The sequence below is a fragment of the Salvelinus alpinus genome, chromosome 20 (genome assembly GCF_045679555.1).
Source record: "Salvelinus alpinus chromosome 20, SLU_Salpinus.1, whole genome shotgun sequence".
Lineage (NCBI taxonomy): Eukaryota > Metazoa > Chordata > Actinopteri > Salmoniformes > Salmonidae > Salvelinus > Salvelinus alpinus.
In genome coordinates, this window is record NC_092105.1 from 19,922,380 (window position 1) to 19,947,131 (window position 24,752).

The 24,752-nt window shown below is 45.6% G+C and overlaps 1 protein-coding gene across 2 annotated transcripts in view; it reads right to left on the minus strand.

Moving 5' to 3' along the window:
* Nucleotides 1–1,217: 1,217 nt before the first annotated feature.
* LOC139546432 (cholecystokinin receptor-like) overlaps nucleotides 1,218–24,752 on the minus strand; it is a 28,622-nt gene continuing 5,087 nt past the window's right edge. The window contains exons 2-6 of one of the 2 annotated variants that reach the window (XR_011669224.1): nucleotides 14,956–15,204; nucleotides 13,953–14,217; nucleotides 9,310–9,437; nucleotides 3,426–7,949; nucleotides 1,218–3,360 (exon numbers count right to left, since the gene is read on the minus strand). Coding sequence is in view for 1 of the 2 variants with exons in the window: in XM_071354801.1 (XP_071210902.1) it covers nucleotides 7,405–7,949; nucleotides 9,310–9,437; nucleotides 13,953–14,217; nucleotides 14,956–15,204 (1,187 nt within the window). In the remaining variant the exon portion in view is untranslated. Of the gene's footprint in view, nucleotides 7,950–9,309; nucleotides 9,438–13,952; nucleotides 14,218–14,955; nucleotides 15,205–24,752 lie in introns of both variants that reach the window. The other variant, XM_071354801.1, reaches the window with a different exon arrangement.

The following is a 24,752-nucleotide window of genomic DNA, read 5'->3' on the forward strand; positions in this document are numbered from 1 at the left end:
CCAAAAATGTCTGATATGCTGCTGCATAAATGATGAAATATGCCAGGGAGATATGGTAGCCATATCAGCTATGTTTTTCAAAAAGGTAGTAAACGAGGCAGAATTAATTGTTTCGCTGCCAGACAAGGCTCCGCTGATACAGGTGTAGCGGTGGTAAGGATTCCCTCCATTGTGCTGGAAAGAAAGCTCTGCTGTTGGGTCAGCTTTATGTCGGCCCTAAACGTTTTTTGGGCAGCGTTATATTGTGTCACCGTTATAATGCAATGAATCTTTTGTTTAGTGTTGTGTTTGCTGGCATGCATCTAAAAACATGTGGTGGAAGTTTGCCCCACCAAGATTTACATGCTAAAATCCCCACTGATGTAAGGTACAATTCAACAATATAAAACAGTCTTCTTAGTCGAAGTGCTGGGATATAAGGGAGAATGGTGTATTCTTGTTTATCAGGATGCCTACACCTCTGCTGTTAATACAGTAGGTGGCAACATAGGCCTCTCCAACACAGCTCCTCTTTAAATATTACAATACATATTTTTTTTAATGTAACTCTTGCAAGAATGACAATCTCTAAGTGTTCGAGAACCATATGCTTTTTTTGATGACATAGATCATCACTCAGTCAGTTGCCCCTAGAGGACGGTATTGAAAGCATCTCCCGATGTCCTGGGGACCTGGACAAACGTTGAAAAACTGAAGTCGATCTGGTGTGACCAGGCTGCATCAGTAGCCTGTGGTTTCCAGTAGGAGCACTCTGAGAAGACCTGCACAGTCAGCAGGAGGGGACTGACTGGAGGAGAAAGTTCCTGTGCACTTACCATTTTACCCTCTCAGATTGCAGCACTGCCTTTGTGTGTGTGTGTGTGTGTGTGTGTGTGTGTGTGTGTGTGTGTGTGTGTGTGTGTGTGTGTGTGTGTGTGTGTGTGTGTGTGTGTGTGTGTGTGTGTGTGTGTGTGTGTGTGTGTGTGTGTGTTGTACTGCGGTGAGATGTAGAGAGACATCTGGCAGATACCCCGCCAAGGAGAGAGCGATATATTGCAGCTGACTGATACAGTTTCTCTCTATTTGCTCTGATATTGAAGACAAACAGCCAGTAAGTTCCAGTATAGGGCTACTATCTTTTAAACAGTCCAGTGACTTCTCATCTCACTCATCATGCAATACGAAAATGATACTATAGCATATAGGGTTGTTAGAGTGTTGACGGAGGAAGTATAGCGGACAGTTGACAAAGATATGCTTTATTTTTATTGAATAACATTACACATGAAAGCAATAGCAGTTCCAGCTGGATGAGACCAGTTTCAGATACATATTTAAACACTGAAAGCAGAACAGATCTCTGCAGTCACTAACACAGTTTATTCCAGCAGAGAGATACAGAGAGAGAGAGAGAAATGTGCTGTCACACATGAGGAGTACCGATTCAGTAAGTCAGTCCTATCAAGCCAAAGGCTCATGCTGTGCATCACACACATGCACGCACGCACGCACATATTTTAAATCTGCAAAAGTTCACATGCGAACCAAACAACCATAAATTTGAGCGATAGCACATCTCTCATGTCTCTGCCATGTCAGAAATATCCTACAATAGCTGCAACAACAACCATAATAGCTCTAAATTAGTGCTGGCACAGGAGAGAGAGAGAGAGAGAGAGGCAGAGCAGGTTGGGCCTCTTCTAACAGAGAGCTGGGTAGCCTAAGCCTGAACGGAAAACGACACACTCTGAAGCACATGTAAACATACAGGGCTCTTCACCGCAACACAAACACACTCACTGCAGCTGAGCAGCAGAAAAACACACTCACTGCAGCAGAGCAGCAGAGAAACACACTCACTGCAGCTGAGCAGCAGAAAAATACACTCACTGCAGCTGAGCAACAGAAAAACACACTCACTGCAGCAGAGCAGCAGAGAAACACACTCACTGCAGCAGAGCAACACACTCATTGCAGCAGAGCAGCATAAAAACACACTCACTGCAGCAGAGCAGCATAAAAACACACTCACTGCAGCAGAGCAGCAAAGAAACACACTCACTGCAATAGAGCAGCAGAGAAACGCACTCACTGCAATAGAGCAGCAGAGAATCACACTCACTGCAGCAGTGAAACACACTCACTGCAGCAGAGAAACACACTCACTGCAGCAGAGAAACACACTCACTAGCCCAGAGAACATGATATGTCTGGTCAGGACAGTCACAGGTTCTCACTGGTATGATACACACAGACAGAGTGGGATACTTACACACACATAAACAGACAACTACGCGCACGCACGCACACGCACACACACACACACACACACACACACACACACACACACACACACACACACACACACACACACACACAAATAGCCCACAAACATTCTACGGTAGAGTTCCCTTATGCTTCCATCGCCTCCTCACAACTCAACTCCCGTCGAACGGAATGAGTCAGACACACACACACACACAGACACATACAGACACACACACATGCTTAAGGAAATGGTGGCCTTGAGACTGGGACCATTCGAGTAGATCTAAATATGCCCTCCTCCTCCTCTTCCTCCTCCTTCTCTTCCCCCAACACGTCATCCTCTTCCCCCTGCCTGCAGCACAAACAGTTCACAGACACTTAGAAATACCCACAATGCTACACTCTATCCTACATCACACAGACTTTAGACTGACACTTCCCTATTGGAATATCCCCAAAGTTTGAATGAATGCAAATATAAAAACCGAATATAAAACTGTCTCTTAAACAGTAACAGTATCTTGACTAACGTTATAATGTAACTAATGCACACACACGGACATCTAGAGTGCCAAATATGAAGATATGAAGTATGGCGATTGAAAGCCATTCACAAAAAGACGCATGCACATACACATACACTCACTCACTCACTCACACTCACACACACACATACACTCACACACACGCACACTCACACACACGCACACATACACATACACATACACTCACTCACTCACACACACGCACACATACACATACACATACACTCACTCACTCACACACACGCGCACATACACATACACTCACTCACTCACACACACGCACACATACACATACACTCACTCACACACACACACGCGCACGCACACACACACACACAGTCTTGTCACACACACACACTCTGCAGGAGCTAGGGGTCTTGTTGGTCTGTATGCTGGAGTGAAGGGAAGGCAGTGCACTGTTGATACCCAGCCAGAGGGCATGTCTGCCAGTGTGTTCTGACTGGTATTTACCGTGAGGAGAGCCCTCTAATCCCTAATCTGCCCATGGGAAACATGAACAGTAATTCAATAATATCCAAGAACAGCCAGCTTAACCCTCACACATAGCCTGCAATTCATCTGCATGATATTGACTGGAATGACTATTTCACTCCATGTGTTTCTCTGTCAAACTGTATGACAACAAAATGACTAAAACCCTGAGGTGTGCTTGAAATATTATCCTCTGGCCTTTTACCATTGAAAATGAACATACACCCTAGTTTTAATCCAAAAGTGTTCAGCTAATAGACCTCCAAAGCATTGAATTCAGGACTAGACAATACTAGTTCTGTGCCAGCCTATGTTGATTGGGAGGGACAATGAATCACCCTGAACAAAGTAAATGAATCATGCCGTGACAGCAGCAATCAGTCTAGCCGCTCATTATACAAAGGTAAAAACTGAGATTAGGATTATAGATGGGCAAAGTGTTTAATTTGTCACTGGGGGATCTCCTCTGTTAAAACAACCATGATGATCAATGACATGTTCCAGTGAAGTGACAGGAGTGGCATCTCTAGCTCTCAGTGATACTGACATAGAGGCTTACTGACATCAAATTATACAGCATTCCTGAGACAGACGCCACCAGTAAAGGCATTAATATCTCCTGTCACTTTGTGTGTGTGTGTGTGTGTGTGTGTGTGTGTGTGTGTGTGTGTGTGTGTGTGTGTGTGTGTGTGTGTGTGTGTGTGTGTGTGTGTGTGTGTGTGTGTGTGTGTGTGTGTGTGTGTGTGTGTGTGTGTGTGTGTGTGTGTGTGTGTGTGTGTGTGTGTGTGTGTGTGTGTGTGTATATATATATGAGAGAGACCGCGCTCATTTACCTCTGTTTCAGGGTGTTCAACAGAATGATGCCACAACTGGGATAGAGAGTAAGTCAGTGTTATTTATCTTTGTACTAATCAAACCAAAGTGGAAATAGCTAGAGAGGTCATTTGAGCAGTACAGTGTGTTATGATTTGGTTGACATTTAGGAGTCCCCTTCCATTGGCTGAATCTGATGAATGGGAATGCTGCTCATTTGGGTGTGACAGACAGATAGGGATGATTCAGTTCCTCTCTCTCGCCCACACCATGCTGCCCTGGCTCTGCTCTGACATCTGGGTGACATCTGCTTAAAGTACATCCTCTCTCCAGCCTATATGTCAGCCTGAAAACCCTCCCAGCTCTCTGCTCTGCTCTCTCAGTCTGTCCCTGGATACACACTCCAGGCTGAAGCCTTCCATCTGACTCTGACGTCTCTGCCACAGTTAGCAGACGAAAGGGGACAGAGATAAATGTTTGAGACAGAGAAGGTCAGTGGACAGATCTGAGTGCCTCAGGTGCTCTGAGAATGAGTAGTAATCAGTGAACAGTGTACGTCTGAGTAAAGCCTGGTGAAGGTTTTGAGTGTGACTCCTCTCCCCCTCTCTCCCGCTCTCCCTGGAGGGGACGTTTTTGAACGCAACACGCTCTCTGTCTTTTTTCTGGAGGATAAGGAGGAACGGGAGCAGCAGATGCTCGTTAATCAGCAGAGAGAATGTTTAGAGTGGAAAGGAGAGGAAGGCGAAAGAGAAGAGAAGGATAGGTGAATAGAAGACTGAGTAATTGTTTTGCAAGCCAAATAAACACTGTCCTAAACACTCAGGCAGAGAAACCCTGTCCTAAACACTCAGGCAGAGAAACCTTGTCCTAAACACTCAGGCAGAGAAACCCTGTCCTAAACACTCAGGCAGAGAAACCCTGTCCTAAACACTCAGGCAGAGAAACCCTGTCCTAAACACTCAGGCAGAGAAACCCTGTCCTAAACTCTACAGTCTCACTCCAGAGATGGTTGAAGGTCCCATGTCATCGGATCACCATCTCTTGACCCAGTCTCCTATATTAAGGCAAAGGTCTGTCTCGACATGGTCTAGTCCTAAAACTATAGCAACTATGGAGAGTTCAACAAATCATGAGAGCTTTTAGATTCCATACATACATTTGGGGCAGCCACACGGAACAGTCCCTTGTCCGTACTGCTCAACCAAATTATGGACCTGTGCCCCTCACAAATGACCTTAAAAATCACACCATACATCTTTCTTTGTGAAATTGACAGCATGCTGTTGTAGTAGGGCTGAGGGAAGTATAACCTCCACTCTCACAGGCTGAGGTCTTAACACAATTAGTACAAGCAGAGTGGATGAGGAAGAGACTCAGGCCTATGTCTGAAATGCCACCCTGTCCCCTATATAGTGCATTACTTTTGACCAGAGTAGTGCACTATATAGGGATTAGGATGCCAGATCAACCTCATGCATGAAGGACAACACCAACCTGCCCAACAGAGATGCCAGAAAGAGAGCATCAAATATAACGAATCATGTGCACCACCCTGTAGCCAGACAGATGACAAGACAGTATAGTGTATAATAACGATGTGTTTGGTAACTCAGAGGAAGCAGTAATTCAGTTCCAAACATCTCATTTGAATTTCAAACCGCAGCCTCCAAATAATATAATTTTTAAAGAGCTGCATAAGCCGGTGATTTGGGCTATACCTAGATAATGTGTAAGCCACTCAGTCGGTTGAGTCCGTGCCCTGCTCAGTTAAGTAGCATCACACACCCTGTTAGCAGCAACACAACAAACACATATAGCAACCCTGCAGTGGATACACAGACCAGATGGCGCTTTAGTTGACCATAGAGCACATACTGTTTCAAAAAAGCAAAGATGCACCTCTAAAAGAGAATCAGGCAGTCTACCGTGATAACAATTGAGCTGGATCCAGATTAACAGCCCAAATATGAAGTAACGGTACCTCTCCAAAGCCCCCATTCCTTAGTTGTGTTCTCTGCTGTCTTCACTAAGGTTGAGTTGGGTTGGTTTGGTCGCAGTATCAACAAGTCTGGCCTCCAATCAACACCCAATCCAGTCTGGTTAAGAGCACAATGTAACACACTATTTACAATGACACAGTCCACAGTGCAGAAAACAGATAATGCCTGAAGATAATGGTTGAAGAAAGCGCAACATTTTATAGGCAGGCACAACAGAGGTCCTACCTTCAGGACATTGACAACACTAATAACAAGCACATATTCAGCATTTTAACATCCAAAGTAAAGTGACAATAAGTAGAAGCTTTGTAAAAGGTATTACTGATACTGCGTGTCAAGCTACTGCCCTGCGAAACCCCTAAAGCTTATCATTCAGGTATACACCCCCCTACTAACCACAGGAGTTGCTGAGAGGACAGCTCATAAAAACGTCTGGAATGGAGTAAATGGAATGGAAACCACGTGCTTGATGTGTTCGATAGCATTTCGTTCATTACATTCCAGCCATTACTACGAGCCCGTCCTCCCCAATTAAGGTGCCACCAGCCGCCTGTGCTACCAACACATATCCCTTATATCCCACCCACATAATAATTCCCCGTCCTATATGAGGGGTTCATCAGTAAACATGATTGCAAGTTTTTTAATGAGTCCCAGGTGATAAAGAAATAACTACATAGGCATACGTACTGTATACTATTGAACAAAACATTGTTTTCCCATCACTTGGGACAAATGCTAATGCGAAATTGTGCTACTATAATATTTCCTTATTTTATTTTGTTTGGCAACTATTAAACGGTGTATCATTTTCCTGTGGGTATGTTAGGAAAGCATTCTCCATGGGTCATGAGAATTTTCCCTTTCTGAGTGTATACTACAGGTTTGATTTACCCATGCTTAGTTCATCCCTTCAGATAGATATATCTAACTATCTTTCTGACCCCGTTGGCTGCCTTGACATTAGCGTTGCAGTAATGGTCAGGTGTTGGTTTCCCTATAGACCGTGGGTGCATCTCCCCATACCTACCGACCGCAGGTTAACAGTTTCCCTATAGACCGTGGGTGCATCTCCCCATACCTACCGACCGCAGGTTAACAGTTTCCCTATAGACCGTGGGTGCATCTCCCCATACCTACCGACCGCAGGTTAACAGTTTCCCTATAGACCGTGGGTGCATCTCCCCATACCTACCGACCGCAGGTTAACAGTTTCCCTATAGAAATGACATAATATATCTCTCTCTGGTTTCCCCCCATGTCCCCCCATGTTCCCCTCGTCCCCCAGTCAGTCAATGGTTCCTCCCTCAGCACGTCCCCATAGTGCTGACCGTGGTGTAACTAAATTTGGACATGGACACCCCCATAGCCATGGCGTCCTCCTCTCCATCCCGCAGCGCGTGGCGTCTGTGTCGGCAGGGCAGGCGGCAGCAGCAGGCGAAGGTGGCGAGCAGCGCCGTGCGGAAGCGTGTGTTCATGAAGCAGTAGGTGATGGGGTTGACACAGGCTGAGGTGTAGGACAGGAGGTGGATGAAGGAGATGGGGGCACCAGAGAGGGCACGGCGGGCAGAGACGGGGTGGAAAGCCTTCCAAGTGTTGGCGCAGTAGAGGGGCAACCAGCACAGGAAGAACAGAGCAACAATCACCACCAGCATCCGGATCACGCGCTTCTTGGCCAAGAGCTTGGCCTCCGAGGTGTTGCTGCGGGGACGCTCCAATTTGGACGCGGTTGCCGTCGATGATGTCAGAGTGGACATCTCCATGGAGCGCGGTCGCTTAGCGAGCTGGACGTAGCATCCATCACCGTCGTCGCTGCCACAAGCCCCGGTGGTGGTCAGGCCGTTCTTTAGACCTGTGTAGGGCGCGGGGCAAAGAAGATGACAGAGGATTTACAGGCAAGTAGAGGTCCAAAACTGTGAGGAGGGGTCAGACCAATTAGGTTTTGTAACTAATAATTTCAGGTCACAAATATTTATGATTTATTCAACACCCCATATATCTAAATTTAGCCATGATGAGCCACACACATACACCCCCCCCACCCCCCAACACACACACACATCCCCTGCTGTAACTGTACTTTCCACCTGTCCCAGGTTTCTTCTCCTCCATTTCTGATAATTACCACTAGTTCAAGATCCCAGCAGAAATGCTTTCTGTCAAGCATGCCTCTTATAAACAGACACTCACCTTAAAGGGATACTTCAGGATTTGGGATTTATCTACTTCCCCAGAGTCAGATGAACTTGTGGATAGCATTTTTATGTCACTGAGTGCAGTTTGAAGGAAGCTGCTAACTAGCACTAACGCAACTCCTAACTAGCATTAGCGCAATGACTGGAAGTCTATGGGTATCTGCTAGCATGCTTCCAGTCATTGCGCTAATGCTAGTTAGCATTGGCTCGCGAAAGTACCTCTAACTTTCTTAATACTGGACACAAAGACATAAAAATGCTATCCGTGAATTCATCTGACTCTGACACAATGGCGAATCAACAAATGGTGGGTTATGGCTAAAGAACTAGATAATCATGATGCAGGAGAAATTGGTGTATATTTATGAAGGTGTATAGTACCACTTTGGTACAGGTAGTGGAGGAAGGAAGCTAAAGGAAGCTATCCCTGCCAATAAGTAGTGATTTAATATAGACTAGAGAGAGCGGAGAATGGAGGAAATGCCATTTGCTGTGGCCTGTGAAGTACATATCACAGATGTAATTTAGAGGAGGCACATCCCCAAAAACCTGAGTCACATCTCTCATCTGAGGGCTAATGTTCCCTCGCTTTCTCTCTTCCTCCATATCACTACCCCTCTGTTTCTCTCTCCCCTCCATCCCTCCCTCTCTCATATTGGTCAGACAGATGGTGAAGGTCTATAGCCATCAGCAGCAGATATACTCCACATATCAGATCCTTTCAGCTACTCACTTCCATACTGACTAAAGGTTACGTTGCTCTAACCTGCAACACATTAACATGATTGAAATGCTAATGAAATGTTCATTCTGTGTCACCACAGAAAAGAGACAGCCCAAATCCTAATAATCTGGTACAGAATTCAAACATCTGGGAAACACTACTGGATGATAACTATTTATTCTAGTACTCAAAGTTCATTCCAATTCAGCATTCTAACGTCTTCTTACTAACCCCTCTACTGCAAGATGTAAATAAATGTGTGAATAATTAAATAACAGTAATGAAGTTCTCACCGGGGGATGATGTCTTCTGAACCATCTCAAACTGGATTCCCCGGTACAGCTCTCTGGAGATGAGTCCATAGGCCACAATCATCACCACCCCCGGAACAACAAAGAGCGTAAGCAGCAACATCATGTTCCTGGGACACACACAGGAAGTGGGCTTAACAAATTGACCTTAGACACTATTCCAAGGTATGTTGTGCCTTACCCCTCTTGAGATGGTTAAGGTTAGGATGTTTGGAGACTACTCTGATCCTAGATCTGTGCATGAAGCCAGCTTCTGCAAGGGGCATTGAGAGAGCATAGGAGAAAAGGGCTCGCTCTCACAGAAGACTTCCAGAAAGAGGAGGTATCATTGGTGAAGATATAGGAGAGGAGTTATCACTGGTGAAGATATAGGAAAGGAGTTATCACTGGTGGAGATATAGGAGAGGAGTTATCACTGGTGGAGATATAGGAGAGGAGTTATCATTGGTGAAGATATAGGAGAAGAGTTATCACTGGTGGAGATATAGGAGAGAGGAGGTATCACTGGTGAAGATATAGGAGAGAGGAGGTATCACTGGTGGAGACATAGGAGAGAGGAGGTATCACTGGTGAAGATAGAGGAGAGAAGAGGTATCACTGGTGGAGATAGAGGAGAGATGAGGTGTCATTGGTGGAGATATAGGAGAGGAGTTATCACTGGTGAAGATATAGGCGAGGAGTTATCACTGGTGGAGCTATAGGAGAGGAGTTATCACTGGTGGAGATATAGGAGAGGAGTTATCACTGGTGGAGATAGGGGAGAGAGGAGGTATCATTGGTGAAGATATAGGAGAGGAGTTATCACTGGTGAAGATATAGGAAAGGAGTTATCACTGGTGGAGATATAGGAGAGGAGTTATCACTGGTGGAGATATAGGAGAGGAGTTATCATTGGTGAAGATATAGGAGAAGAGTTATCACTGGTGAAGATATAGGAGAGGAGTTATCACTGGTGGAGATATAGCAGAGGAGGTATCACTGGTGAAGATATAGGAGAGGAGTTATCACTGCTGAAGATATAGGAGAGGAGTTATCACTGGTGGAGATATAGGAGTGAGGTTGTCACTGGTGGAGATATAGGAGAGAGGAGGTATCATTGGTGGAGATATAGGAGAGGAGTTATCACTGGTGAAGATATAGGAGAGGAGTTATCACTGGTGGAGACATAGGAGAGGAGATATCACTGGTGGAGACATAGGAGAGGAGTTATCACTGGTGGAGATAGAGGAGAGAGGAGGTATCACTGGTGAAGATATAGGAGAGAGGAGGTATCAATGGTGGAGACATAGGAGAGAGGAGGTATCACTGGTGAAGATAGAGGAGAGAGGAGGTATCACTGGTGGAGATATAGGAGAGGAGTTATCACTGGTGAAGATATAGGCGAGGAGTTATCACTGGTGGAGATATTGGAGAGGAGTTATCACTGGTGGAGATATAGGAGAGGCGGTATCACTGGTGAAGATATAGGAGAAGAGTTATCACTGGTGAAGATATAGGAGAGTATTTATCACTGGTGGAGATATAGGAGAGGAGTTATCACTGGTGGAGATATAGGAGAGGAGGTATCACTGGTGAAGATATAGGAGAGGAGTTATCACTGGTGAAGATATAGGAGAGGAGTTATCACTGGTGGAGATATAGGAGAGGAGTTATCACTGGTGAAGATATAGGAGAGGAGTTATCACTGGTGGAGATATAGGAGAGGAGGTATCACTGGTGGAGGTAGAGGAGAGAGGAGTTATCACTGGTGGAGATATAGGAGTGAGGTTGTCACTGGTGGAGATATAGGAGAGAGGAGGTATCATTGGTGGAGATATAGGAGAGGAGTTATCACTGGTGAAGATATAGGAGAGGAGATATCACTGGTGGAGATATAGGAGAGGAGATATCACTGGTGGAGACATAGGAGAGGAGTTATCACTGGTGGAGACATAGGAGAGGAGTTATCACTGGTGAAGATATAGGCGAGAGGAGGTATCACTGGTGAAGATACAGGACAGAGGAGGTATCACTGATGAAGATAGAGGAGAGGAGTTATCACTGGTGGAGATATAGGAGTGAGGTTGTCACTGGTGGAGATATAGGAGAGAGGAGGTATCATTGGTGGAGATATAGGAGAGGAGTTATCACTGGTGAAGATATAGGAGAGGAGATATCACTGGTGGAGATATAGGAGAGGAGATATCACTGGTGGAGACATAGGAGAGGAGTTATCACTGGTGGAGACATAGGAGAGGAGTTATCACTGGTGAAGATATAGGCGAGAGGAGGTATCACTGGTGAAGATACAGGACAGAGGAGGTATCACTGATGAAGATAGAGGAGAGGAGTTATCACTGGTGGAGATATAGGAGTGAGGTTGTCACTGGTGGAGATATAGGAGAGAGGAGGTATCATTGGTGGAGATATAGGTGAGGAGTTATCACTGGTGAAGATATAGGAGAGGAGTTATCACTGGTGGAGATATAGGAGAGGAGATATCACTGGTGGAGACATAGGAGAGGAGTTATCACTGGTGAAGATATAGGCGAGAGGAGGTATCACTGCTGAAGATATAGGAGAGAGGAGGTATCACTGATGAAGATATAGGAGAGGAGGTATCACTGGTGGACACAGAGGAGAGAGGAGGTATCATTGGTGTAGATATAGGAGAGAGGAATTATCACTGGTAGAGATAGAGGATGTATAAATGGTGGAGGAGATATCACTGGTGGAAATAGAGGAGAGATGAGGTATCACTGGTGGAGTTAGAGGAGAGAGGAGGTATCACTGGTGGAGATAGAGGAGAGAAGGTATCATTGGTGGAGATATAGTAGAGGAGTTATCCCTGGTGGAGGTATCACTGGTGGAGATATAAGAGAGAGGAGGTGTTACTGATGGAGATATAAGAGAGAGGAGGTATTACTGGTGGAGATATAAAAGAGAGGCGGTATTACTGATGGAGATATAAGAGAGATGAGGTATTACTGGTTGAGATATAAGAGAGAGGAGGTATTACTGGTGGAGATATAAGAGAGAGAAGGTATTACTGGTGGAGATATAAGAGAGAGGAGGTATTACTGGTGGAGATATAAGAGAGAGAAGGTATTACTGATGGAGATATAAGAGAGAGGAGGTATTACTGGTGGAGATATAAGAGAGAGGAGGTATTACTGGTGGAGATATAAGAGAGAGGAGGTATTACTGATGGAGATATAAGAGAGAGGAGGTATTACTGGTGGAGATATAAGAGCGAGGAGGTGTTACTGGTGGAGATATAAGAGAGAGGAGGTATTACTGATGGAGATATAAGAGAGAGAAGGTATTACTGATGGAGATATAAGAGAGAGGAGGTATTACTGGTGGAGATATAAGAGCGAGGAGGTGTTACTGGTGGAGATATAAGAGAGAGGAGGTATTACTGGTGGAGATATAAGAGAGAGGAGGTATTACTGGTGGAGATATAAGAGAGAGAAGGTATTACTGATGGAGATATAAGAGAGAGGAGGTATTACTGGTGGAGATATAAGAGAGAGGAGGTATTACTGGTGGAGATATAAGAGCGAGGAGGTGTTACTGGTGGAGATATAAGAGAGAGGAGGTATTACTGGTGGAGATATAAGAGAGAGGAGGTATTACTGGTGGAGATATAAGAGAGAGGAGGTATTACTGGTGGAGATATATGAGAGAGGAGGTATTACTGGTGGAGATATAGGAAAGTGATGAGCTGCTTTGAAGCGAAAGAGCCAAAGAAAAAGTAAACAAACCTGTTCAGGCATTGCTCCTCCCTCCTAGCTCTCTCTCTCTCTCTATTATTTTAGTTTTCTGGAGAACCTCCGGAGTGCATGTGCGTGCGCGTGCGTGTGCATGTGCGTGCGTGCGCGCGTGTGTGTGTGTGTGTGTGTGCGTGTGCGTGCGTATGTGCATGCGCGTGTGCGTGTGTGTGTGCGTGTGTGTGTGCGTGTGTGTGTGTGTGCATGCACGCGTGCGAGTGTACGTCTCTATGTATGACTTCAGCGGGCGTGTGAATGTGTGTGGGTTTGCAAGTAAGTTTTTCTCACAAGAGTAAGCGTCATGCAAGAATGATGACTGAGCAGCATTACAGCTACAGCCAGTGTTTTCTCCCTGGAGAAGTCTACATCAAACCTAAAGCTTGTTTTCGTGGAAAGCTACACTTTATTTTGCTGTTGCACCCATTTTAGTAACGCGTTTATATTCTAATTAGTATGGAAAAACAACACTGCTGTACCTACCATCACTCTAATGTATAGGTGTAGACAGATTTTCTTTTGTTCGTTATCACAATTCCATCCAAACCCTCTAAAATGCAGTATTAGGACAACAGCACGAAGCAAAAAGTAAGACGAGAGGAGTTGACACCCACCCGTACACACACACACACACACACACACACACACACACACACACACACACACACACACACACACACACACACACACACACACACACACACACACACACACACACACACACACACACACACACACACACACACACACACACCCACCCACACACACACACACACACACACACACACACACACACACACACACACACACACACACACACACACACACACACACACACACACACACACACACACACACACACACACACAGACTCACCAGGTCTGCTCCACCTCTGGATAGGGCCAGATGTGGCGACACATGCGTGCGATGGTGATGTTGTCCTTTAGGGGGACGTGCTTCAGGTGGCTGAACACGGGGTAGGGGGTCATGATCATGAAGGACAGGAGCCAGGTGGCGGCGATCACCCGGTAGGCATGGGAACGGGTCTGCCACGCCCGCGACTTCAGTGGGTTGCAGATGGCGCTGTAGCGCTCGATCGCTATGGCAACCAGGCTGAAGGTGGAGATGCTCACGGATACACCTGTTGGAAAGTAAAGAAATGAGAAACGACACATAAACAACACTTTTAAAAGTCTCAAATATGTATAAAAAAAAAAAAGTGAAATAAAGTTACGTAAGAGTTCTGCTAAGTTTACGTCTTGAAAGGTTCCAACTTTTCTAAAATATCAGGGATCAGATGATGTGACCCTAACTGAAGCTTATGAATCAGAGATCAGTACGTACTGAGCACTTTTGAGTGAAGATGTGTTTTTAAGGATGTGTGGATGTGTTAGTCAAACATGAGTGGGAGACGTTGGTTAAATAGAGATGGTGTTTGAGGAAATCACATCCTGATCTGATAGCCCTGATCCCCCAGACTGGAGAAGGGAAATGACTCTTTGCTCTCCTCCTAATCTATATCCTCCTGCTAGCTGGAACATGACATGAGACTCTGTGTGTGTGTTCATCCATGTGCGATATTCTATGTATGTCTGTCTGTGTGCAGGTCTGCGAGGTGTCCTGTCCTGCGTTATTCTGTAGGGACCATCGGAAGCAGCTGGAGAGCACGGCCAGCAGAAGACAACATCAGATTCCCAGATCCTGCCCTTTCCCCTCTTGCTCTCTCAATGCATCCTAATGATGATTCTCTGTCTCAGTTCCTTCCATGCCACTAGGTGCCAAGGTTTCCTTTACACTGCTTTACTGTAAACATCCTACATGATACCTAGTCAGTCTCCCTCTCTCCTCTTCTCTCCGCTCCGCCCTCCTCCTGTCTCACCCATGAGGTAGACCACTATCTTGCACATGGCGGGTCCAAAGATGAAGTCCTCCAGGAGGTTGGGGATGAGGGTGAAGGGCATGCAGAAGATGGCCATCATCAGGTCGCTGACTGCCAGCGATAGCAGGAAGGAGTTGGTGACCGTCCTCATGCGCTTGTTGACTGCCAGGACCACGATAATGAGCAGGTTGCCCAACACACTGAGGAGGAAGATGACCGAATAGAGCAGGATACGCAGCGAGTCCACCTCTAGAGGTAGGAGGAGAGAGACAGAGAATAAAGGGATGGGGTTGACAGAGATGGGGGTGACAAACAGAGGTGAAGATCACATAACATACTACATTTAGAGTCTGATGGAAGCAATAAGATCCCACCAATCACAATCCAACACATATGTTGTGTTCCTTAGCTAGGATTCATGACCCCAACAGCGCTATTTATAGAAGCCCCAGCCAGGCAGAGGAAGTCTGAGCATGTAATTATTGAGGGCAGGAGGCCTGTTAAGAGGCCCTAGTCCAGTTTAACAGATTTATCAGCACTGTTGGAATGAGGCCCTTTATCTACTTCCCCAGAGTCAGATGAGGTCATGGATACCATTTGTTCAAAAAAAAAATTACAAAAAATTGCCCTCTCAGAAGGCAATTTGGAGGATGTTGCTAACTAGCGCTAGCGCAATTGCTAACTAGCATTCATGCAATGACTGGAAGATTACAGGTATCTGCTAGCATACTCATACTGCACTAATGCTATTTAGCATTGGCTCGCAAAACTACCACTAACATCCTTCATACTGGACACAGAGACATACCAATGGTATCCACGAGTTCATCTGACTCTGGGGAAGAAGATAAAGGGTCTGAAGTATATCTTTAAAATACAGCTCAATACCATCACCCTCTTCCACCATGTCTATTTTGATCTCTACCTCTACAGCCAACTGGGCTCTAGGCGTACCAAAGAGAAAGTGGTGGGAAGGGTGTGTATGTGTCTGTATGTGTGACAGAGAGAGAGAGTGTGAGAGAGACAGAGAGGAAGAGAGAGAGAGTGAGACAGAGAGCAAGGAGGGAAGGTAAATAAAAAGAGAGATAATTCCAGTCTCTGTTGACTACCTTAAAAGGTTCTATTGGGATACCTCTTCTGGTCTGGAAACCAAATGGAGGATTCTCAAAGCAATCCGTGAGACACCAATCACTTACAGACCATGGCCTAATACACCACCATTTATCATGGCGATGGCATCTAGCTGTGTCTATAGGTGAAGAGAAAGTAATTGAACATAGTAAGGTGATGATTGAATAGGGGAATAAGGAATGTTAATTGGAGAAAAGTGGTATAACAGCTAAGACCTGATAGTGCATAGTAAAACACTATAGTGGCTTCATTTCAAATGTCACTTAAAGTATGCTATCATGTACAGTATTTCACTGAGCCTAACAAAATGTGGGCCGAAGCAAGAATATGAGTGAGTGATTGGATCAGACGTGAGGGGGCAATGGTTTGAAATGAAATGTAGCTCAGGTTTAGGACAGAGAGAAAGAGAGAAACAGAGACAGACATTGTTAGAACACTGTGCATAGCCATGATAGAACATTTGAAATCAAATCTAATTGTATTTGTCACATGCGCCGAATACAACAGGTACACCTTACCGTGAAATTCTTACTTACAAGCCCTTAACCAACAGTGCAGGAAGAGAGAGCAAGTGAGAGAGCACAGGATGAGAGAGAGAGAGAAGAGAGAGAGAAGGAAGAGAAGAGAGAAGGAAGAGAAGAGAGACAGAGAAAAGGAAGAGAAGAGAGAGACAGAGAGAAGGAAGAGAAGAGAGATAGAGAGAAGGAAGAGAAGAGAGAGATAGAGAGAAGGAAGAGAAGAGAGAGACAGAGAGAAGGAAGAGAGAGAGAAGGAAGAGAAGAGAGATAAAGAGAAGGAAGAGAAGAGAGAGATAGAGAGAAGGAAGAGAAGAGAGAGACAGAGAGAAGGAAGAGAGAGAGAAGGAAGAGAAGAAAGATAGAGAGAAGGAAGAGAAGAGAGATAGAGAGAAGGAAGAGAAGAGAGAGAAGAGAGAAGGAAGAGAAGAGAGAGGTGTTTGGTTGGTCAAGTTTTCGAAGAGGCAGTGATAGCCCCAGGGGATTTTGGCCCGCAGCAGGTCATATCCTGTTAAAATCCTGTCTCTCTGCCTGTCACTCAAACTTCAGCCCACCAGCCCACCCGTCCACCACTGACACAGACTGTCTGAGTGCACTCCAAAGCCGGTTGCCCACGGTGACCATGCCCAAGGGATTAGAGATGCCCAGGTGACTCTACATAAACACACCTACAGTAAAGTGCATGCATCACAAATAGGCACACAAACACACACCTGCACAAATTCATGTATCTGTGTCTCAGATATGGTATGCTTACAAACACTCACCCTCAGGGCCTGACAGCCTCAGACGTGTGTGTTTGTGTTTGTGCGGGCATGTGTGTGTCTGTCTGTCTGTCTGTATGCGTGCGTGCGTGCGTGCGTGCGTGCGTGCGTGCGTGCGTGCGTGTTGATTGGTTGTGGTGCAAGTGAGCTGAAACAACTGGCATAGTATATGGATTGGATTGACTATTTATGCAAGCCTGCACCCAAATCAACAAACTGTGTCTCACTCTGTTTCCCTGTCATACATACAGTCTACCCCCCCCCCCTCTGTTTCCCTGTCATACATACAGTCTACCCCCCCCCCCCCTCTTATTCCCTGTCATACATACAGTCTACCCCCCCCCCTCTGTTTCCCTGTCATACATACAGTCTACCCCCCCCCCCTCTGTTTCCCTGTCATACATACAGTCTACCCCCCCCCCCCTCTGTTTCCCTGTCATACCTACAGTCTACCCCCCCCCCCCTCTGTTTCCCTGTCATACATACAGTCTACCCCCCCCCCCCCCCTCTGTTTCCCTGTCATACATACAGTCTACCCCCCCCCCTCTGTTTCCCTGTCATACATACAGTCTACCCCCCCCCCTCTGTTTCCCTGTCATACATACAGTCTACCCCCCCCCCCCTCTGTTTCCCTGTCATACATACAGTCTACCCCCCCCCCTCTGTTTCCCTGTCATACATACAGTCTACCTCTCACTCTGTTTCCCTGTCATACATACAGTCTACCCCTCACTCTGTTTCCCTGTCATACATACAGTCTACCTCTCATTCTGTTTCCCTGTCATACATACAGTCTACCCCTCACTCTGTTTCCCTGTCATACATACAGTCTACCCCTCACTCTGTTTCCCTGTCATACATACAGTCTACCCCTCACTCTGTTTCCCTGTCATACACACAGTCTATCTCTAACTCTGTTTCCCTGTAATACATACAGTCTACCTCTAACTCTGTTTCCCTGTCATACATACAGTCTACCCCTCACTCTGTTTCCCTGTCATACATACAGTCTACCCCTCACTCTGTTTCCCTGTCATACATACAGTCTACCCCTCACTCTGTTTCCCTGTCATACATACAGTCTACCCCTCACTCTGTTTCCCTGTCATACATACAGTCTACCTCTAACTCTGTTTCCCTGTAATACATACAGTCTACCTCTAACTCTGTTTCCCTGTCATACATACAGTCTACCCCTCACTCTGTTTCCCTGTCATACATACAGTCTACCCCTCACTCTGTTTCCCTGTCATACATACAGTCTACCCCTCACTCTGTTTCCCTGTCATACATACAGTCTACCTCTCACTCTGTTTCCCTGTAATACATACAGTCTACCCCTCATTCTGTTTCCCTGTCATACATACAGTCTACCCCTCACTCTGTTTCCCTGTCATACATACAGTCTACCCCTCACTCTGTTTCCCTGTCATACATACAGTCTACCCCTCACTCTGTTTCCCTGTCATACATACAGTCTACCTCTCACTCTGTTTCCCTGTAATACATACAGTCTACCCCTCATTCTGTTTCCCTGTCATACATACAGTCTACCCCTCACTCTGTTTCCCTGTCATAAATACAGTCTACCCCTCACTCTGTTTCCCTGTCATACATACAGTCTACCTCTCACTCTGTTTCCCTGTAATACATACAGTCTACCCCTCATTCTGTTTCCCTGTCATACATACAGTCTACCCCTCATTCTGTTTCCCTGTCATACATACAGTCTACCCCTCACTCTGTTTCCCTGTCATACATACAGTCTACCCCTCACTCTGTTTCCCTGTCATACATACAGTCTACCCCTCACTCTGTTTCCCTGCCATACATACAGTCTACCCCTCACTCTGTTTCCCTGTCATACATACAGTCTACCCCTCACTCTGTTTCCCTGTAATACATACAGTCTACCCCTCACTCTGTTTCCCTGTCATACATACAGTCTACCCCTCACTCTGTTTCCCTGTCATACATACAGTCTACCCCCCCCCCCCCTCTGTTTCCCTGTCATACATACAGTCTACCTCTCACTCTGTTTCCCTGTCATACATACAGTCTACCTCTCATTCTGTTTCCCTGTCATACATACAGTCTACTCTACCCCTCACTCTGTTTCCCTGTCATACATACAGTCTACCCCCCCCCCCCCTCTGTTTCCCTGTCATACATACAGTCTACCTCTCACTCTGTTTCCCTGTCATACATACAGTCTACCTCTCACTCTGTTTCCCTGTCATATATACAGTCTACCCCTCACTCTGTTTCCCTGTCATACATACAGTCTACCTCTCACTCTGTTTCCCTGTAATACATACAGTCTACCTCTCACTCTGTTTCCCTGTCATATATACAGTCTACTCTACCCCTCACTCTGTTTCCCTGTCATACATACAGTCTACCTCTAACTCTGTTTCCCTGTAATACATACAGTCTACCTCTCATTCTGTTTCCCTGTCATACATACAGTCTACCCCTCACTCTGTTTCCCTGTCATACATACAGTCTACTCCTCACTCTGTTTCCCTGTCATACATACAGTCTACCTCTCACTCTGTTTCCCTGTCATACATACAGTCTACCTCTCACTCTGTTTCCCTGTCATACATACAGTCTACCTCTCATTCTGTTTCCCTGTCATACATACAGTCTACCCCTCACTCTGTTTCCCTGTCATACATACAGTCTACCTCTCACTCTGTTTCCCTGTCATATATACAGTCTACCCCTCACTCTGTTTCCCTGTCATACATACAGTCTACCTCTCACTCTGTTTCCCTGTAATACATACAGTCTACCTCTCACTCTGTTTCCCTGTCATATATACAGTCTACTCTACCCCTCACTCTGTTTCCCTGTCATACATACAGTCTACCTCTAACTCTGTTTCCCTGTAATACATACAGTCTACCTCTCATTCTGTTTCCCTGTCATACATACAGTCTACCCCTCACTCTGTTTCCCTGTCATACATACAGTCTACTCCTCACTCTGTTTCCCTGTCATACATACAGTCTACCCCTCACTCTGTTTCCCTGTAATACATACAGTCTACTCCTCACTCTGTTTCCCTGTCATACATACAGTCTACCCCTCACTCTGTTTCCCTGTCATACATACAGTCTACTCCTCACTCTGTTTCCCTGTCATACATACAGTCTACCCCTCACTCTGTTTCCCTGTCATACATACAGTCTACTCCTCACTCTGTTTCCCTGTCATACATACAGTCTACCTCTAACTCTGTTTCCCTGTCATACATACAGTCTACCTCTCACTCTGTTTCCCTGTCATACATACAGTCTACCCCTCACTCTGTTTCCCTGTCATACATACAGTCTACTCCTCACTCTGTTTCCCTGTCATACATACAGTCTACCTCTAACTCTGTTTCCCTGTAATACATACAGTCTACCTCTCATTCTGTTTCCCTGTCATACATACAGTCTACCCCTCACTCTGTTTCCCTGTCATACATACAGTCTACTCCTCACTCTGTTTCCCTGTCATACATACAGTCTACCTCTAACTCTGTTTCCCTGTAATACATACAGTCTACCTCTCATTCTGTTTCCCTGTCATACATACAGTCTACCCCTCACTCTGTTTCCCTGTCATACATACAGTCTACCCCTCACTCTGTTTCCCTGTCATACATACAGTCTACCCCTCACTCTGTTTCCCTGTCATACATACAGTCTACTCCTCACTCTGTTTCCCTGTCATACATACAGTCTACCCCTCACTCTGTTTCCCTGTCATACATACAGTCTACTCCTCACTCTGTTTCCCTGTCATACATACAGTCTACCCCCCCCTCTGTTTCCCTGTCATACATACAGTCTACCCCTCACTCTGTTTCCCTGTCATACATACAGTCTACCCCTCACTCTGTTTCCCTGTCATACATACAGTCTACCTCTAACTCTGTTTCCCTGTCATACATACAGTCTACCTCTCACTCTGTTTCCCTGTCATACATACAGTCTACCTCTAACTCTGTTTCCCTGTCATACATACAGTCTACCTCTAACTCTGTTTCCCTGTCATACATACAGTCTACTCCAGCTCTCTTTATGCTATTATAGTCCACGTCTTTCCTCTCCATCTGTATTACAGTATTACTTTCTCTCTCTGCATGTCTCTCTCTGTCTTTCTCTCTCTGTCTTTCTCTGTCTTTTTCTCTCTGTCTTTCTCTCTCTGCATGTCTCTCTCTGTCTTTCTCTGTCTTTCTCTCTCTGTCTTTCTCTCTCTGCCTGTCTCTCTCTCTGTCTTTCTCTCTCTGCATGTCTCTCTCTACATGTCTCTGTCTTTCTCTCTCTGTCTTTCTCTCTCTGTCTTTCTCTCTCTGTCTTTCTCTCAATCTGCCTGTCTCTCTCTGTTCCTCTCTCGATCTCTCAGACGGCCACCTGCTTATCATCCAACCGTGGATCATTCTCTCTCTGCTGGTTCACTCAATCTGAGCTTCATCGATCAGTGTATCTGAAGGCAGTTTTGAGAGCAGTGCCCTGTAAAAGGCTTGTACCGGATACTGAAAACCCAGCAGGAACGAAGAGGAACTTCAGGAGGATTTGGTCTCTCTCCCCGTGTTTCATCAGAACAGCTGTGTGCCACTGATATCACACTTTGAGCTTTAAAAGAAAGCCTTCCTCTGTCGACAGCGAAAGTAACTTCATTGAGCTTATGTTGTGCTGTCTGAAGTTGGAATCCATCAACAGTACTTTGCTAGTTATTATATCATTCAGCAGGTGATGGCTGCAGTCTCTGATTTATCACACAGGCCTTACTTGAATCAATGAACACATTGCCTAAAAGATGACATCACGCTGTAATATGCAATAACAAAAATGTACTCGCACACTCTTTCTTTCTCCCTCTCTCGCCTCTCTCCCTCACTCACCTCTCTCCCTCACTCACCTCTCTCCCTCACTCACCTCTTCATATAACATTACCCTGATGCTGTGTCTGAACAATGAGTTGGCACCACCTGTGTTGGCTCATTACAATGTGTTTGGAGGCGCCTGCAATTAAACACATTCTCAATAACAAGCTGAGCAGAACTGTGGTAAGTGCATTCACGTGTTTGGGTTTGTGGCACGTATGTGCATCTCTCTCTGTTCCTCTCTCTCTCTGTTCCTCTCTCTCTCTAATTTAATATGTTACACGGGAAGCCAAATAGTTTCCCTGTGTGCTCGGTGGCTTTGCAGGGAACAGCCATAACTCCTTGAGCACATTTCATTTACTTTTGTCATCCTGCTGGCTGCTTGTACTAGGAGAGGAGAGGAGCAAATTCTCTCCTTAATTACCCCTGGGATACAACCTGCTAGTCCCTATCAATATGGACCATCACACACTCATTCCCCCTTCTCAGAGAGCGAGGAAGGGAAGAGAGAAAGGAAGGGAAGAGAGAAAGGTAGCGGAGACAGAGACAGAGAGAGAGAGAGAGAGAGAGAGAGAGAGAGAGAGAGAGAGAGAGAGAGAGAGAGAGAGAGAGAGAGAGAGAGAGAGAGAGAGAGAGAGAGAGAGAGAGAGAGTTAGAGAGAGAGAGAGTTAGAGAGAGAGAGAGAGAGAGAGTTAGAGAGAGAGAGAGAGAGAGAGAGAGAGAGAGAGAGAGAGAGAGAGAGAGAGAGAGAGAGAGAGAGAGAGAGAGAGAGAGAGAGAGAGAGAGAGACATACTGTAACTAGAAAATAAAGAGAATTGTGCATTTTCACCCCTTTGGTCAGAACCTGGGCCTACAGCTTCCATCACTACAGCTCATTACGGAAGGCATCCATCCATTACTGAGATGGAAAAAGAGAGAGAAATAGTAAGTCCATGTTGAGTGACTCAGCATTTTGGTTGGCCAGTACAGAAGCATTTGTGTTGACACTGTTTTTGAAAAGGTTTGAATTGAATTGCTTGTTGGGTATGCAGGTGCTAAATGATGACTCAATAGTCCAGTTTGTTGAATGTTTCCTCAAGTTTCTCTCCCCAATACACAGTAGCCTAGCAACCTCGGCCTCATGCACCAACATTTCCAAATGAAAACAACACACACAGATATCTTACTGGTTAGATTTTTCCCATTTTAAGGCACAGCGCAAATCTCTCCTTAGCTTACACAGTCAGCGGGGAGCGGAGAGAATGGGAAACTGCATAAACGGAGGTAGTAGTTGTGATTGTTTAGAGGTGGGGTAAGCCACACTAAATCTACAGTGAAGTAAACATGACACCCACTGAGTCTGCCTTGTTAAATTCAAACAAATCAAAACCATTGTGTAAACATAGTAGTTTTGGGGGGTTAACTAACTGCCTTGCTCAAGGGCAGAACAGCAGAGCGTTTGCCTTGTCAGCTCGGGGATTCGAACTGGCAACCTTCCAGTTACTGGCGCAATGCGCTAACCACCGGGACACCGACCACCCTATCACCCTCCAAACACTGTAAAAACAGACACTAAATAGCAAATAGTGTAAATGACTCCCTATTCCCTACACAGTGCACTACTTTTGACCAGGGCCCATAGAGCTTTATATAGGGAACAGGGTGCCATTTGGAAACTAGGAGGATTCTACTTGTGATCGATAGCCTGTCTTTGGCACTGTCTCTAGCCTGTCTTTGGCACTGTCTCTAGCCTGTCTTTGGTACTGTCTCTAGCCTGTCTTTGGTACTGTCTCTAGCCTGTCTTTGGCACTGTCTCTAGCCTGTCTTTGGTACTGTCTCTAGCCTGTCTTTGGTACTGTCTCTAGCCTGTCTTTGGTACTGTCTCTAGCCTGTCTTTGGCACTGTCTCTAGCCTGTCTTTGGCACTGTCTCTAGCCTGTCTTTGGTACTGTCTCTAGCCTGTCTTTGGTACTGTCTCTAGCCTGTCTTTGGTACTGTCTCTAGCCTGTCTTTGGTACTGTCTTTAGCCTGTCTTTGGTACTGTCTCTAGCCTGTCTTTGGTACTGTCTCTAGCCTGTCTTTGGCACTGTCTCTAGCCTATCTTTGGCACTGTCTCTAGCCTGTCTTTGGCACTGTCTCTAGCCTGTCTTTGGAACTGTCTCTAGCCTGTCTTTGGTACTGTCTCTAGCCTGTCTTTGCCACTGTCTCTAGCCTGTCTTTGCCACTGTCTCTAGCCTGTCTTTGCCACTGTCTCTAGCCTGTCTTTGCCACTGTCTCTAGCCTGTCTTTGGTACTGCCTCTAGCAAGTCTGTCGCTGTCTCTAGACTGTCTTTGGTACTGTCTATAGCTTGTCTTTGTCACTGCTTGTCACGTCCACCTTATTACCACATATACTGCACAATGGGCCATAAGAATAAACATGACTCTTTAATGACACTAGCAATATGAGTGCACTGGGGCAGCAGACACTTTTTACTGGGAGACATTTTATTAGTTTAATAAAAAATGTACCACAGTGATCATCTA